Source organism: Desmodus rotundus, chromosome 1 (genome assembly GCF_022682495.2).
Source record: "Desmodus rotundus isolate HL8 chromosome 1, HLdesRot8A.1, whole genome shotgun sequence".
In the NCBI taxonomy this organism is placed as follows: domain Eukaryota; kingdom Metazoa; phylum Chordata; class Mammalia; order Chiroptera; family Phyllostomidae; genus Desmodus; species Desmodus rotundus.
This window is the reverse complement of record NC_071387.1, coordinates 187230117-187247493: the sequence shown is the minus strand read 5'-3', so window position 1 is coordinate 187247493 and position 17377 is coordinate 187230117. Positions and strand designations below refer to the sequence as shown.

General features: G+C 44.3%; 1 protein-coding gene across 6 annotated transcripts in view; it reads right to left on the bottom strand.

Moving 5' to 3' along the window:
- TRIO (trio Rho guanine nucleotide exchange factor) overlaps positions 1-17377 on the bottom strand; it is a 322397-nt gene that overhangs the window by 164106 nt on the left and 140914 nt on the right. For all 6 annotated transcript variants that reach the window (XM_053913973.2, XM_053913947.2, XM_053913953.2 and 3 more), the window contains exons 8-9: positions 12913-13044; positions 2652-2882 (exon numbers count right to left, since the gene is read on the bottom strand). In XM_053913973.2, the coding sequence (XP_053769948.1) occupies positions 2652-2882; positions 12913-13044 (363 nt within the window). The remainder of the gene's footprint in view (positions 1-2651; positions 2883-12912; positions 13045-17377) is intronic.

Below are 17377 nucleotides of genomic sequence, written 5' to 3'. Positions count from 1 at the left end.
TTTGACCGTCAGGAAGTGCGGCCCAAAGATTACCGACTTGACTTTTAGGTTGGCAATGATGAAGGTTAATGCTGTGTATCGGTTAGTAGCTAGCACCAGTGCAGAGCAAGTCTTCAGCCAGTCTTCCCACCCCCCACCCTGTCCTTGATATGGACAAGTGCTAAGTGTTATGTAAAGTGGCTTCACCTGCCCCCACACCACAGCACTGACTCCCATCCCAAACACCTTCCATAAAGAAGGCAATTACAAAATTGCCTTTGGTTGTTATAAAAAAAAAAAAATTAACCACTAAGACAAAATTACTCATGTTTTAAAAATCAAATGCCCCTGCCACATCCCCACCATTCCCTTCCTGCTGAACCGCTGGCAGTCTGCCTAGCGTCTATTCTCCCAAGTGTTTTTTTCAGACATGTGCGCACCCTTTAGGAGGCTCGTTTTCACTGAAATGTCATCATTCCACGCCCACTGTGTGCTAAGCCGCTTCTCTTTCTTTTCTCAGCAGCATATATAGATGCTTCTTCCTCAACCAAAACAACCAGACTTGTGGCATCTCCTGTTGGCTTATTATGTTTCCATGGATTTTGACTGTTTTTATCTTCACAAATTTATTTCCGTTGACAGCGTCTTTCTGAAGTACTACAGTTTCTTTTTTCACTTATTCTCAGCTTGCCTCACCTACTCCTGCTCAATATGGCAAAAATTTCCACATGCTATAACTTCTTGTGTTTCAAAAACACAGTTTTGGTTCTGATATCCCATGCACTCCCTTCAAGGTAAAAGACTTTGCTTCATCTTGCAACTCTGCTCCTGACTTCCCAAGTCAAGCCCGCATAGCAGTTTCCTGTATGCGTAACAAGTCCAAACCATTCCCGATGATTTAATCAACAAAACCTTTTCTTCCAGAGCACCTACCAGGTGTCTATGGAGGGCTAAGCATTCTGGGTTCTGCAGAACACTTTCTCCTGCTGACACCCCACCCAATGGACTGTTCTTAAGGAGAAAAGCTAGCTGAAAGAACTGGCCTCGTTACTGTCACAACTACCTTTCTAATATAACAATATTTGCGGTTTTCAAATTCAAGTGCATTAAATACTTGGTGCCAAATTAGACTAGACTCCTCAGCCTATTCCCACAGGCCGCCTTTCCTCATGCTTACCCCTGACATAAAAAGTCCAGTGGCTTGTTCTTCCATGACTGGGGCCCTCAGGAGCCGTCAGCAGTGAGGGTAAGAAAGGAAGGGGACACCCTGCTGCTGCTTCAGACACAATCCACAAGAGTGTCGGTCCACGGAAGTGTAATGAATACTTGATCCAACAGCCAGAGAGAGGCGGGTAGGAAAACCCTCTAACAGTCACACTTCACGGCTTGTGAAAGTTTTGGGGCAATTAAGAAAAACTAGTACTTGTGTTTCCAACCTTACCATTTCAGTTTGCAGAGTAACTCCTAGACTTTGACTCCTCCCCCTCGCTCCTCGCTCTGTATTCTTTCCCCAGCAATTATCTTCTTTGACTAAAACAACATTGTCAAGAAGCATGAATCACATCAAACCTATGACTCCTGAGGCACTCTGTATATGCAACCTTCAGAGAACTCAAAAACCGTAAGTGGAATCAAAGCATAGTATGTGAAAATTAAAAATTATGGCACAAATAAAAGCATTGTGAACTCACCAGATTCCCATTGCGCAGAGAAGGGTGATGAATAATGTGGAGAATATGTGTTTATCAGAACACAGCATGACTTTCCACAACCTCAGCCCACTCAGCAGAAAACCCTCTCACCTTCGGATGATACTGGGGAGAGTGAAATCTGAGCTGCTACGTGTCTGAACAAAGCGCCCAGGCTCTGGACGCTCAGGAAGAATGGTGTGTCTGTTACTGCGGCTTCCAGCCAGCTCCCCTGGATGCCGAGCTCCCTGCACCCCTAGGATTCCTCATCCCCAGAGTTGACACCTCATTCACACCCTTTTTTCCTCTCTATTTCAGAACAAGGACACAACTATTATCTTATTTATCACTAAAGCGAAGTTGTGTTTTATATGTCCCTCCAGTTTTAATCCTCAAAACGCTGGCAGTGGGAGAGCCTTCCCTATTCCACACTAAGGAGAGGAACAGCATGGGGACTGGGCTTCCTCCTATTTTTTATAACAACAGTAACAAAGGGATGTCAACTGCTTAGAAATGAAGAGTCAGGAAAGGCCACTTTTCATGAATTAAACAGCTATTTATTAAGTACCGACTGTGCCCTACAGGCTACTAGGTGTGAAGAGAAACACAATTAGCTTGTAGTTGAAATAATGGAAGAGCGGATAGACCTCACATTGTACTAGCGCCGTGGTACAAGCATCACTGCATTATTCTCACAAATAAATATAACTATGAATGATCTGTCTCAAGAACAAACCTCATCCCCCCCCCATTAAGGCCCAGCACCGTCTCATGTGTTTCGTGCATACAAGGTAATTAGTGGCCAAAAACAGGCTGAGCAGGCGGTCTCAGGAGCTGCGTGTGTGTGACTGTGCACTTTGTGTCCTCCCATCATTATCTCCCACTCACTGCATCAGCGCAGACAAGCCCAGCGTGAGACCCACTCACCTAAACTCTCACTTCAGCACGCTCGTTCCCTAGGGGAACAGCGGCGCACCAACTGACCTGCTGGACGTCCTGCTGGAACACGCACAGCTGCAGCCTCTGGTGGAGCCGCACCTTGCGGTGCTGCCAGATGTTCTCGAGCTGCCGCTGGTGGTGCAGCACCTCGTGGATGACATCGAGGACGTGGTGCACGGCCTTGGAGTAGTTGGCAGAGGCTGTCAGGGAATCGGAGCTGCCGGGGGTCAAGGGCCTCTGGAGCTTATCCAGGAGCGACTTCCCATCCTGGCTCACCTGCCCGCAGAACAGACACACGATTAAAAACGAGCGATCCCTCAAGGTCTGCCGCTCTGCCCAGGCCATGCTGCAGGTTCTGTCCTCGGACATGTGTGCACACACTCACACACAAACATAAGCCATAGTTTTACGCAAAGGCATATTTTGTAAAGAACAAAAAAATATTTAGAACAAATCCATCAGCGATCCGATGACACCGCAAAACCACAGGTGGTGAAACACTGAGTTAAAGGAACACTCACTATCAGAAAACACTGTAGTAAATGCCAGTCATAATGAATAAACACGACCTTTTGCCTTAAGTAATGTAAGTCAGCGGACATAAAACTGCATTGTGCGACATCCTCAAATTGAAATTTGAAAGTAACAATTTTCTCTTGAGATATTGTTAGAAAAAAACAATCACAGTGGAGTGAAATTTTAACATTGAATCTTGAAACCTCATTGAAAAAAATAATCATTTAGCACCAAGCAAGGAATATGTATGTAAACTTTCTGACGTGGTTGGACAGCAATTTTACTTCAAAAAACAAAAAGAAAATTTTAAGGTGCCACTTTATTTGCTTTATCAACTTTAAAAAGTAATGTTAATTAAAATGTCTGCTTTTGAAAAAGACTTCAGTGCTATTATTATGGCAGTTGACTATCAAAATACAATTAAATGAACAGCACTCAGCCTAACTAAAGAAAAGATGAGGATGGGATATGGAAAGAAAAGCATTACGTATTTTTTATTTTAAAGAGGTTCTTAGACTTAGGAATGATGAAGCCAGAAGTGGCAGAGAAAACATGTCCGACCAGCCAACAAAGAACACACGTCAAGTAACGGGGCTGTGTGGTTGGGCGGGCTCCTTAGAGTAAGGCCTCTGTGACACAGCCTTGGAGCTCCCCGCCAATCTGCAAACCCTCTGGGGTCCCACCGAAGGGAGGAGCACACAGGGGCCTCGTGCACAGACAGGACTCAGCAGTAAGCCCTCGGCTCAGAGAGGGGTGGGGGAGGGGTGAATGGGATGGGTGAACACAGGAAGCCTCTAGCAACTGAGATGGGGAGGCCAGTGAGAAGCCTGAGGAATTTCCTAATCTCTTCCTTTAATCCTCTTACAACGCTGTCCTGCTGGAATGTAACATTTTTTCCCCACACCTGATCCAGAGAGCTTTGTTGGAGGTGCTGCCTGTTGCTTATAAAGGCTGCTCTTCATAGATTAAAACTGATCTAATACATCAAAATGGCAAAACTTAAGTGGAAACAAGCCAAGCTGATATAACGAAAGAGAAGAGGCAAAAAAAAAAAAAAAAAAAAAAAAAAAGAGAACCAAACACACCACTGAGTTAGGGCCAGGCACACGTAAAAACAAAACTGGAAATGTAAGTCTTCTAAGGCAGGGATACCCCAGAAGTCACTGGAATTTGCATGGGCGTTTCTGACAAAGTAGCTGGAAGAAGAGCAGGCACAATGAGTGATTTGGGGGGCAGGGCACAGAATTACTGTGACGGATTCAGAGAAGCAGGATATTACTTTAAAATGATGAAGACTGTCCTGCCTTTGGTAATTTCCTGAGCTAAGGCCTATTTAACATATAAACATTAAGTTCTTTTTTTTTCCTTTTTCTTACCTACTCTAACATACACTGATTTTTTCTGGGAATACATCTACCGTGTTCACCAAGCAGGCAGTGCTGGTTTTCTTTTTACAGGAGTTGCTTACTACTTCAAAGTATCAGCACGGTAATACCAGTGTCGGTATTTGAGTCAACAAGTCTAACTCGCGTCCAATCTGCATGTGTAGCTGCCACTCTCACAACAGTTGTGTATATATGCCCAGCACCTGAATATCTACTTTTCTCTCTTCCATTGTGCAAAAGCTTTTATAGACTAAAACACATTTTATCGTAAGTCACGTTTCCTTGGTCTCTAATTTACACTGTAGCATATATGTCATATATATATATACATGTATATATATATATATATACATGTATATATATACAAACAAACTTTACATACAACAACATACAAACTTTATGCAAAGGTAATCACCCATGCATTCCATTTCAGCAGGCACCATAACATTTCTGTTAGACAAAGGGCCGCAGCATCTCTCAGGGCTGAGAACCAGTGTTCCGACTCACACATTTCACATATTACAGAGCCTCGAAAAGACTCCTTATGAGTATTTCCTCTACGTAGTCCGTGTAGGACATGTAAGCAGGAAATGTACACCAGAGCGTGACTTGGTGAACATGTGTCACAGGGACAGAGATCAGAAGGTGTGGCAGAGACCGATAGCTGCCTCCGCAAACGCACTTGCTGCTCCTCAGTAGCCAAACCGCTCCAGTCCGGAGCAGCAGCACCGCCGGGGTCCAACTATATTCCCCAGCGTTGCTTACAAACAGAAGTGGCCCATGTGCAGAACTAAAACCTGTTGAATGCAACTTCCAGAAAAATGGAATAGGAGGCTGAGCATGCTCACTCCCCCTTGCCTCTTTCTCCCCGCTCAGGCCAAAACCTTGGCGCAGATGGTTGGACTCTCAGTAGCTATCCATGACCTTGTGGTAACCTTAAGGATGGTAGCCTGCTAGGTAGAAGAGGCAACAAAAAGTCAAAAGGATCCAGAGATCCTCATACCAACAGAGCCACTGCGCCAACCCCAAATGCCAGTCTTGGGGCCTCTACACGAGCAGAAAGCAAATCTCTACACTAAGCCACTGTTTTGGATCTTAAACCAGCAACACGAGATGACAAACAGGTTCCAAGCCCTCACCACGTCTCCAAAGACATCTGTGTGACACCATTCATATTCGACTGCTGAGAAGGAAAGAGTAACCTGAGCAAGAATATCCCAGTGATTATGGAATAATGTCTCTGATGTTTCTGCACCAACTGGGGAGCAGACACTATTCCCGGGTTTGGAACACCACGCTTGCTCCTGGTGGAGGGGTGGTGAGGATGGCAGAGTGCAGAATCACAAATACCTGAACATAAGACACTGCTTTAAGCAAAGCTTTGCCTTCAGGGAGCCCCTAAGCAGGGATTAGAGTGTCTCTGTGGGTGCCACTGCTGGTACTGCCACTTAGCAGTAGAGATGCCGCAGAAATGGCAGGAGAGAGTCTGGGCGGGAAAACACGTTTGCACCCACGAAGACCAGGCAGCGCGCATCTCCAGAGGCATGCGCAGATACTGCATTTCTCGAAAAACCTTTCATTTAATTCCATCTTATTTCAGGGTAGCTTTCATAGGTTTGTCAACTTGAATAAAAGGTATTATTCCAACACATAAAGGATATCATACACATTTTAGTACGTTTTAGCAAAATATCTTTGTAAGTACGGTCGTATTATGTAGGGAAAAATATGCTAGAATTTTATGAAGACCACTGTTCTACTTTATAGAAAGAGATTTTTAAATGGTATAGAATAACCAGAAAAAAATTACTGAAGGAAGAGATTGAAAAGTACGTAGTGGCCCAAAATATTTATATACAAGTTAAGTGCCAAAACAAATAAAACATATAAGTTTATGGTATGTGACGAAGTTTTGATTTCTTTGCTATGGAACCACGTGAATTAATCTGCTTAAGTCATACGTGTTGTCTAAAAAGTGCACCTAGCTTTCAGGCAGCCAATCCCTGCCCCAAAGGCTGTGTGGGACAACTAGCTGCAAGAAAGAAAATCAACCTTTAGTATCCAAAACCAGGACTTAACCTTCTGTAATTTTTGAACAGATCAAAGTGACTCATTTTTTCAAGTTTGCTCTTTGTTTTTCTTGGAATACAGTACTTGGGGCCTTGAATGGTCAGGGAAGTGACATTTTACAAAGGTTAACATTTTATAAATATATGAATTAATATGCTCAAATACCTAAATGAGTTAAGAAAAAAATGGAAGAACTAACTAAAAAGAAAGTGATTACAGTTTCAAAGGCTACCATATCAAAGGTATGTTTGCTCCTAACATTTAAGAAGGAACTTCTGATCACAACCACACATGAGACTGGTGGCCTGAATTCCTGTACATTGGCCTAAAAGCACCCGCCGGCCCACACAGAGGCCTGCCCCTTCTCATCTCTGGAACCTGGAACGCTGCATTTCCCACTGATCCAGATCGCGGTGGAGTCTCTGGCGGGAGCATTCTTCGCTCGCACAAAGCAAGCATGCTGCTCCGAGCTAAGAAAACGGTACTTGGAGATGATTGCTTAACGGTGCAAAAACCACCACCCAAAGACCAACTAAGGCCCATGATACATCGATTAGGTCGAAACGTGGTGTTGCAGATCTAAAAGTGCTAGGAAATGTTCTTCCAGAAACAGAACCCAGGTGAGCGAGATCCACAAAATACATAAAGGCACGGTTAGAAATGACGAGACTTGGCCTGTCGTAAAGGAACTGTGATCCTTCTATGTGCGCTCAGTCGAACCAATGCCCGTTTTGGTTTTTTGCACGACATGGCTCGCTCTGGCCTGCAGAGGATGCACCTCCAGGCTAAGCCTGGAAATGGTTTCGCAGCCACCACTATGCTTTCTGACTCTTATGTAATTGTTCTTTAAAAAAAAAGGTTTTAGCAAAGCAGGAAAGAGTGGTAAAGATGTCAGCACGTGAGTACCCAGCTTATTTTGTAGCTACGAGAGACACTCCTCAGCCGAACAAGTGAACACTTTGTCTTACAAGGAAGGAGGTTAAACCCGTCTTAACGGGGCTGCACCGAAGAGCTCCTAACAATAACACAGGCCACAAAGTCCCCGACTGTTTCCATACTCCTCCATGCCTCATTGAGGCCCCCGTGTGAGTGGAGAGGCAGCATCCTTGCCTTCAGAGCTTTGGGTTCCCCTCCAAGGTGGTTCTTTCCCTAGGCAAAGGTCTTAGAAATCACCTTGTGGAGGTCTAGCCTATTTTTTTTTTCAGGTATTGGGTTTCTTATTCAAAACCAGGTCAATCTAATTCTGTTTGATTCTGACACCTCTGAGACTATCAGAAAGGAAAAACCAAAACAAGACCAAAACCAGAAACTGCTGGGGTAGTTAAGTCAGATGTACGCAGAGCACACGTGTGTTCTGTAGATTCCACTTTGGCTTGACCTTTTTCCTCCTGTATTTCAAGCCCTTGCAAGGCCTCAGGGTGAGTCCTGGGGGAGGGAGAGAGACTGCTGTGTGGCCTGTCAGCTCTGATGCTATGCCAAACGTCGACTCCAGCACCTGAGCATCTCCTTAAAGCTGCAACACTTAATGAGGCTTTGTAACAAGCGCTTCATAGACGTTGCTCTGTAGACGAGCTTCCACACATCACAGGTGCATTATTTTAGTACATTCACTACCCAGATGACTCATTTTATTATTTGTTTTTCTCCCATGCTAATAACACAAATCACGCCATCACCCATTTATCCAGTGTCTTATAAAAGGAGGTTGACCAGCTTTGCAGGCAGATCAGTCGCTTCCACAAGGCCCTGCTGGAGTGTGCAGTAAGTTAGCACATTTGTTAAATCCAGAAAAAACTGACGCAGAAACTAAACCCTGGAGTCTCACTGGATGGGTGCGGGCCAGAGCCCACGTGGAACTTCACCTTTCTCCTCCAAGAAATGCCGCCCGCAGGGGCCTGGACTCGGCATATACACAGTCTCACCTCGCAGTTCAAACCCTTGGTGTTCAGGGTTACAGGTCGGCATGGGCATGCTGAGATAACATCATCTGCATGAATTTAGTTTGTTGAAAAAGTAGTTGATGAGTTTGCTTACTTAAAATGTTGAAAATAACCACTCTGCTGCTGTGTCTACAACTACAGCTTATCCCGGATGTCCATATTTCTTAACTGTCCTGTATCAACTGCATCAGACCCCATGACCCCTACCCCGGCAAGCTGAAGCAAGCGAATGTTTACGAGGCACAGGTACGTGCCTGTTGCTAAAAGACAAACAGGAACAACATGGGGCAGGTCTAATTAAAACACAGAAAAGCAGGTGTTTGGGTCTTGGAAAAAAGTGGTGGGAAGGTTTCCCACTGCGAACTTGTATCATCAGAGCCTGGAAACTATAGGCACTGTTTAAAGAGAAAAATTGTGGGATGGAGGGAGGAGGGAAGAGAAAAAGGAAGAGCAAGCCTTGCCTATAAAATTCCTACTCATAAATGACCCTGCAACCACAGCAGGGGCACAGTGACATTTCTGTGGGATGGGTGTCCCCTGAGGCGCCCACAACCCTGCAGCACAGGGGAAGGCATGTGTCTTGGTGTGTTGTCTGCGAAGCATCGGTGTCAGCCACTGACTCACTGAGGGAAACCCACTGGAAATGGAGATTCACTGGCTGGGTGTGGGTGGGGCGGAACATGAGAAGCTGCACTTCTAACCAGCACATCCTAGTTAGAAAACCCCTGATTTAGGACAGAAAAAAAAATCACTTAAAAACCACGAGTAGACCTTCCCTTCCATCTTTCTTCCCCTCCTTTCCTGGCCTGGAGAAAATGGTGCCAGAGTCTTCTGAGGCAGTGAGGGGTGGGGGTGCCAGGCTTTCTAAGGAAGTGGTGGTGGGGGGGGGGTGTCACTCAGAGAGGCCAGATAGAAAGGTTGGGAGAGTGAGCAAATACACTAAACAAATGAGTGAATATACTGAGGGTAAAGGGAGCCAGTCGTGTTGCATCTGAGAAGAAATGTATAAACAGAATGGGAAAAGCTGGGAAGAACCCGGAGGTATTAAATCATAAATGGAAGCACCAGCTTTAAAATAGAGATAGACACAGATTGTTGTAGATGGATGTGGATGGGTGGGTGGATGGATGGAAGGAAGGAAGGAAGGAAGGAAGGAAGGAAGGAAGGAAGGAAGGACAGACATCAACATATGTATCTCCTGACTCTGTCGGAGGACCGAGCAGTACAGACACCCCCCGAGCAAATAAGCCCTCGCAAGCACCCAGACCCTAAGTTTCTGAACACCACACTATAGCACATGGAACTGCAACTTCTTGCTGAGATGGTTGATTCCAGGGATGAGGCAGGGAAAGGGCCAGAAGAGTCTGGCAACATCCTGTTATGCTAGAAAGTAATGCTCAAATGAGAAGAATATATATTTAGAAAAAAAAAAACACAAAAAGGGGCTCCTGTTGGCCAAATGTGGATAATTTAGGCATCGATGCAGAGTATTAGATTATAACCTGTTGAATATAAAAAGATTTTTGTAAATCCATACTGAAATAGAATGAATGAGTGAATAAATAAGTAAGAAAAGAAAGCTCCTCCTTATGGTAGAAAAGGCCACCTAGTAAACCCAGAAGAAATGATGGAAATTACGGATCAGACAGCTGTCGTCATGACAACTGACATGGGCAGGACTTGCCAGTGGATGCTAAGGCCACAGGGAGAAGTCTGATGAGGAACAAGTACTGTTCTATCAGTACAGCCCTTCACAGTATGCTCATCAAAGACAACTTTTTCAATGGTGATTTGCCATTGCAGATCCCAACCTTATTAAGAGGTCAAGGTGAACATCACCAGTGACAGGATGGGTCTGCTTCCCAAGACTCTGCTGTGACACCCCAGTCTGCCTGTAAGGAAAACTGAATGGGGATGGTGACTGGGGGTCATCCTACATACAGAATGAAAGGCCTGTGTTCTCTTAAGACTGTCAAAGACATGAGGCAGAACAATTCTAAAGAAAGTGACACGGGGCAGGAGACATGTCCACCACGGTAATGCAGGCTGCTGGGTGCCATCCAGGGCCAGGAAAGAGAAAGACAGAGCCACATTTGGAAGAGTGGGAACTATGAACGGGCCTAGAGGCAGGACGGCTGTGGGGCATCAGTGTTGATGTGCTGACTGGAGAGACAGGAAGGAGGGAGAGAGTGAAGCAAATGTGAAATCTTAAAAAGTGGGCAATCTGGGTCAAGGGAGTATGGGAACGCTTCTGTTCTAACGCTTCCATAGCCTGAAACCATTTCAAAATTTAAATAGTTTAAAAGGAAAATAAAAATTCACTCTGTTCTACCGAAAGTCTTTCCCATTCATCTGGTTCAAATTACAGTCGCCCAAGGACTAAAAATTGTGGCTGAAGTCTGGGAAGCTGTCTACCTGCCATCAAATTATGAGTACCAATTTAAAATCTAATGAGTCTGCGCCACACGTAAATATAAGTTTCCATGTCAAGATGCCCCGTTTTCATAGAATGCAGCTGTAACAGTAAGAAAATTCTGCACCTTGCTAGAAGTACCCAGGGCAACAGGCAGACTGAAACGGCCAGCTGGACCAGAGCTGGTCAGGTCTCACTGACTCTGGGCAAGTCACGCAGGCAATGGAGGCAGCCCAGGTCCTGCCAACCCCCTTGTGAGCTCCTCAACCCCTCAGTGGTCTGCAACCTGCAACTGCAACCAGAGAGCAGATCCTGGGGCTTCCTCCATAGGCAGATGAGCGCAGGCCTCCTTACCCCATGGGTAACAGGGTCATTCACTTTCTGAATCACAGGTCGAAATTAGACAATGCACAGAGATGGTACACTCGGGAACTTAATGCTTTTGGAACTCACAATCTCCATGAATCAGTGTAATACAAAATTACAGATCTGTCCAAATTTCATATTTACTATAAAAAAGGCTAGCTATCACTTACTTATGTAGTTCCCATTAAACTAGATAATCAAACTAGTTAATAAACACTGGATGCAAAATTCAGAAGCAAAGGTCAGAGGTGCCTGTTTTTTAATTCCACGGACAATATAAAATAGTGCTAAAAAAGATAAAGGGATCTTGTCAGGCAAAAAAGTGGCGATAGAAACAAACATGTAGATATCAGCTCCCATGGGAGGAGGTCTGACCACATTCCAAAGCATCAGACATCTTTAGTCCCCCCTTGGGCACTCAGGGGTCAGGTAAGGACAGCAGCTTGGGGAAGCAGGAAGCACCAGACTAAAAAGCAAACGGCCAGTCTCTGCCCCATAACTTTCACATCAGGCAAGATTTGTATTTGAACATTTACTAAACATCTACTCTGTGCCCAGCCTTCTGCCAGTGGGCCAGAAACATTTTCTCACTAACCTTTCTCACTAACCTCATAAGCCTCCCACTAACCTTTCCCACTAGCACACACAGTATTACAGAGGCTCGTTATTAAAGGAGAATGGAGAAAGCCCTGGGAAAAGCAAGCACGCACGGAATTCCTACCCACTCCCACTCACCTCCAGGAATTAACCCATGTCATGAAGGCAGGCTGGCCTGAAGGTCCAGATAATCAAGAGTGACCGAGAGTGACACGCCTCGACCTTTCTGCAGTTGTCATCATCACTGTGCCTAGCATGTGATATGACACCAAGGCAGCTGAGAACATGAAGCCGGCCTGCCTGGGCTCCCATTCTGGCTCCACCTCCTAGAGCTTTTGACCTGGTACAAGCCATCTCATTGCTGTACCTCAGGTTCCCCCTTTGTAACAGTGGAGTTAATAATACCGCAAGCCCCAGAGTTGGGAGCATTAAATAAGTGATTATATAAAGTCCTTACAACAAAGCCTGGCATGGAGGAAGGTGGCAGAAAACAGAGCAGAGTAATTATAATAAATAATTCACCCTAAAACAATAAAGAAAACACCAACACAGATTTCTAAAACAGCAAGAAGCTTTATGTACTTGGAAGAAAACAATTTGTGCTTTACAGTCCAGAACACGAAACTGCATTGGGTTTGCCTCTTTTCCGGAAAGTTCCATTCAGGAGGGTTAAATGGAGTTTGGCTAGACTGGATAGCATGCAAATGTGTATTTCCTAAATACGTGTAGACAAGAAGCTTGGACATTCATTTACGTCAGCAGATGAGAATCTAAGCCCTCTGAAGGAAATCCACAAATGTGGCGGGGCCATGAGACCTTTGCTCGCGGCCCTCCATCCTTTTTTCCTCACTAGCTTTCACCCCCTACTCAAGTTCAAAAGGTACAATGAAACAGTAGTTTCCACTAAAAAATCAGAAGTGTTTTTCTAGGCTAGCCAAAATTTCCATTTGTTTCTAGCTCTTGTGCTGTGACACAAAAATACTGCCGCTTTGGCAGCTGAAGTTGAACTGACCGCTCACCTCGGAATAAGCCAGGGTGATGTGCTCGTATATTCCCTGGTGGTGATGAATGGCGTCTTCGAGATCCTGCAGCTCCGACGGGAGGTCCACCTCACCGCAGGCTTTGCACCAGGAGTCCACGTTGCTCATGTACTTGAAAGGTTAAAGAAAAAAGATTGTGTCTATCAATGGCAATGCTTAGTGAAGAGTGGCTATTTTTTAACGTGGTTTTGAAATAAGGGTAGTTGAGACTTTCTACGAAGATAGCATGGTTGAATCTCCATCTCAGATGGCTTTCCCATGAGTTCTCAAACTAGATACCTGGGCTCCACCCCTGAGTTTAGGTCCTGGCAGCACTGGGGCTGGGCCCAGAAACCTGAATTAGAAATAATGACCTCAGGCGACTCTGTGGCCCACATCTAGGAATAAACCTGGAGCAGCTCTGCACTGCATTATGTGTTTTGGCTTCCTGGTTAATTTTCCCACTCCATGTCGGAATTCACATCTCTAACAGCCCTGCCCTGTTGGCTGCAGAGGACCTCCCGGCCTCAGCAAGACAGCAAGATGCAATTCTCCGGGAGTTGGGAGTCCAGCCTTCTGGCTTTCCTCTTATATTAAATTGCTAATGTTTTTTTTTTTTTTTTGCATATATATATATCCAATGTCCCCAATACTGTTCATTGAATAGACTGTCATTATCCACCTTGTTACACCACATACAAGAATATACTTAAAATGGATTAAAGACTTAAATGTAAGACTCAAAACTGTAGACGTCCTAGAAGAAAACCCAGGCAGCAAAACCTCTGACATTTCCCTTAGTAATATTTTTTCTGATATATCTCCCCGGGCAAGAAAAACAAAATAAAAAAGTAAATGGGACTATACCAAAGTAAAAAATTTTTGCACCGCCAAGGAAACCGTCGACAACAACAACAAAAAGACAGCCTACTGAACAGGAGGAAATATTAGACAATGGTACATCCAATAAGGGGTTATTATCCAAAATTTATAAAGAACTCAAGAGCAAAAAATAATCCTATTTAAAAATGGGCAGTGAACCTAAACAGACACTTCTCCAAAGAGGACACACAGATAGTCAATAGACACGTGAAAAGATGCTCAATGTCACTAATCATCAGAGAGATGCAAATTAAAACCACAATGAGATACCACCTCACACCGGTCAGAATGGCCATCCTCAATAAATCAACAAACCACAAGTGCTGGTGAGGATGTGCAGAAAAGAGGACCCTGTTGCAATGTTGGTGGGAATGCAGACTGGTGTAGCCACTATGGAAAACAGTATGGAGTTTCCTCAAAAAATTAAAAATGGAACTGCCTTATGGACCCAGCCATTCCACTTCTGAATATATATCCAAAGAAACCCAAAATACTAACTTGAAAGAGTATGGGGACCCCTATGTTCATTGCTGCCTTACTTACAGTAGTCAAGATATGGAAGCCACCCAGTAGATAAAATAGAAGAGTAGATAAAAAAGCTGTGGTACATACAGGGTGGGGCAACCGTGGGTTAACAGTTATTCATATAGAAAATATTACAATAATTAATAAATAATGCAAGAATAAACTGTGTAATAAACTGTGTTTCATGTCCTCACAACTGTAAGCCTACCTTTTTACCCACCCTGTATAGACAAGGGAATATTACTTGGCCACAAAAAAAAAGAAAAGAAAAGAAAAGAAAAGAAATCTTACCATTTGGGACAGTATGAATGAGTCAAGAGGATATAAGGCTATTATACTAAGTGAAATAAGTCTGTCAGACAAATGCCCTAAGATTTCACATATTTGTGGAACCTAAAGAGCAAAAGAAATGAACGAACAAAACAGAAACAGACTCAGAGACACTATGAAAACAGACTGACAGCTGCCAGAGGGAAGGGGAGTTGGGGAACTGGGGAAAAGGTGAAGGGACTGGAAAGTACAAATGGGTAGTTACAAAGAGTCACAGGAAAGCACAGCACAGCACAGGGAACGCAGCCAATGGCACTGTCGTAACTGTCGGTGGGGCCAGGTGGGTACTCGAAACACCACGGGGAACACTTCGCATAGTGTGTGACTGTCTGACAGCTATGCTAACCCCCTGAAACCAACACAAAACAGTATTAAATGTAAACTGTAATTGACCTTTTTCTTAAATGCTAATGGTAAAATATCTGAAATCATTTGCCTAACATTAGGAAGAACAACAGGTCCATTTTTCTACCTTTTTAAAAGCAAATGCACACGGGGTAAAAGAAACCCGAGAAGCCCCCCAAACTCCTCAGCTGTGCCCCCTGAATCTAAGGGTAGAAGAGGAGGCACCACATGGCTCAGGTCTGTCCCCCTTTGCACCTAAACAGGAAGAGTGTCCGCTGCAGGCTGCAGAGCCAGGCTGCTGACTGCCATTCCCATACTCCTCAATCTTCTCCGCTGCCACCCCCACATCCCCAGGATTCATCAATGGCTGAGAAACCACTGCCAAATTTCCTAAGGAGTTCCTAGCAGCATTCATCACGTTAAGTGTCAAAGACAAGCAGCAGAAGGCCCAATTAAGGATGCTAATTCAATTAAGCCAAATAGACAGGGACACATTTCCCTGGGTTTCACCTCTTTTACTCCAGTTCTTCACTGTCTTTCTGCCTATTGGGGAATGCAGAGGGTGGCTATTCAAAACAGGGTAAATGATCCGTCACACAGGGAATGCGCTATGATTCTCTTAAAATATGTGTATGAGAACACTCTCCCAAGTACTTATGACATTTTCAGGAACTTAAAATAGACAAGGTATCCAAATAATAACTTTATTAAAATCCTTTTGTTTTAATGTACTGGCTCAGAAAAATATCTGCATGCAAATCTTAGGGCTTGAAACCCATGCACGCGGCACGAAGTGTCATCTGACAGCATGTGGTTTCTGGTGGCGGCAAACGTGACTACATACACCGACGCACGCACAGGGGAGCGCCCTCATCGCCCTCCGTCACGGCGCCGGCCCAACATCCTCAAGGCAATGCCAGTAGTCGTAAAATTCTTTTACACTTCTCTCCCTCCGCACATATACAGGTATGACTAATTAGGCATATTTTTAAGTATTTCTGGGGTGCATATTCTATAAATGTCAATTAGGTCAGGTTGAATGCTTCTAACTATTCTTGATCTTCATTTCATTCTCTCCTCCTTGATTATTGCATTTAACACCAATTATCAAGTTATTATAAACCTTTTTCAATTGTGAATTGACTGAGGTTAACCATCATCATCAATAAATCATCAGGTCAAGTCAGTAATTCCGTGCTCCTACACACTGGTCACTACGAAGAGCCCAAACAGAGTTACAACGTATTCTTAACAGGCTAAAAGGCTTCTGCTATTACAAGGTGAAGGCAGTTTTGGTTATATACTAGTTCACAATAAGCAGAAGTGTAAGACTAATATATATCAAAATGACTAATTAGTATCAAAACCACTAGGAAAATACGTTCACCTCCATTTTTTGAAGCAACTAATAAAGAGAAACATTCAAGAAGTTTACATACATCTATAATAAAAGTAGTTTACTTATAATTTCTTAATGTATCCCGAGAGTATTTGGTTATATGTACCTGAAAAAATGTAGCCATGTTCTAAATACATAGGAAAGGATGGCCTGTCACATGAACACCTTGTGGAAGGATTCTGCATGTCTCAACTCATGGGGTTAAAATATCCCAATGACAGAAAAAAACCTGGCCATGGTTTGGAGGGACTTTAGAGTAAGCACAATTTTTGCCTTTTATTTATGAGATGGTGACCCTAGATCCCAGCGGACAAGCCCCGGCCCTGAATGCTTTCTGAAAGGCTGACCACCCAAAGGACCTGAGCCCAGGTGCCACCGGTGCAGCAGTCCCACTGAGGGCCAAGAAAGAGGGTATTCACAGGTGTTCCGCAGAGAAAAAGTGTGCTGGGGCCAAGCCTGGTGACAAAGTGCAGCAGGTACCTATAGAACAGAACCTTTTAGAAACCTGAAAAATGATGATGTGCATTATGCCTACGTGGAGACTAGTATGTTGTTTAAAACCATCTCTGACTGCTTGGCTACACTCCACCCTGCCCCCCACATACACCCCGATACCACCTTGGAAACAACAGTTTGGGATGGCAACACTAGGGAGCCGGTCCAGCACAGGGCCTGACACTTCTCTGGACTCTGGTGAGGTCAGAAAAGCCAGTTAAGTGTCTGATGCTTTAAATGCTGAGGACATCGAATATGTAAACACCCAACATTTGGCTAGACTGAGAGTAAAGTCAAGGGAGTGCAAGGGAATTAAATGCTTCTCGCCAAATTCAAATCAGGAGCTGGATACAGGACTGGGGATTCTGATGCTCAGCAGAATGGTGACTTTTTAAAAGTACGCTGAATAGAAGATAAAGGGAGTCTGGGTTGGCTGGCTGCAAAACCGAAGTACCATATTTTGCCATGTATAATGTACATATACACAGG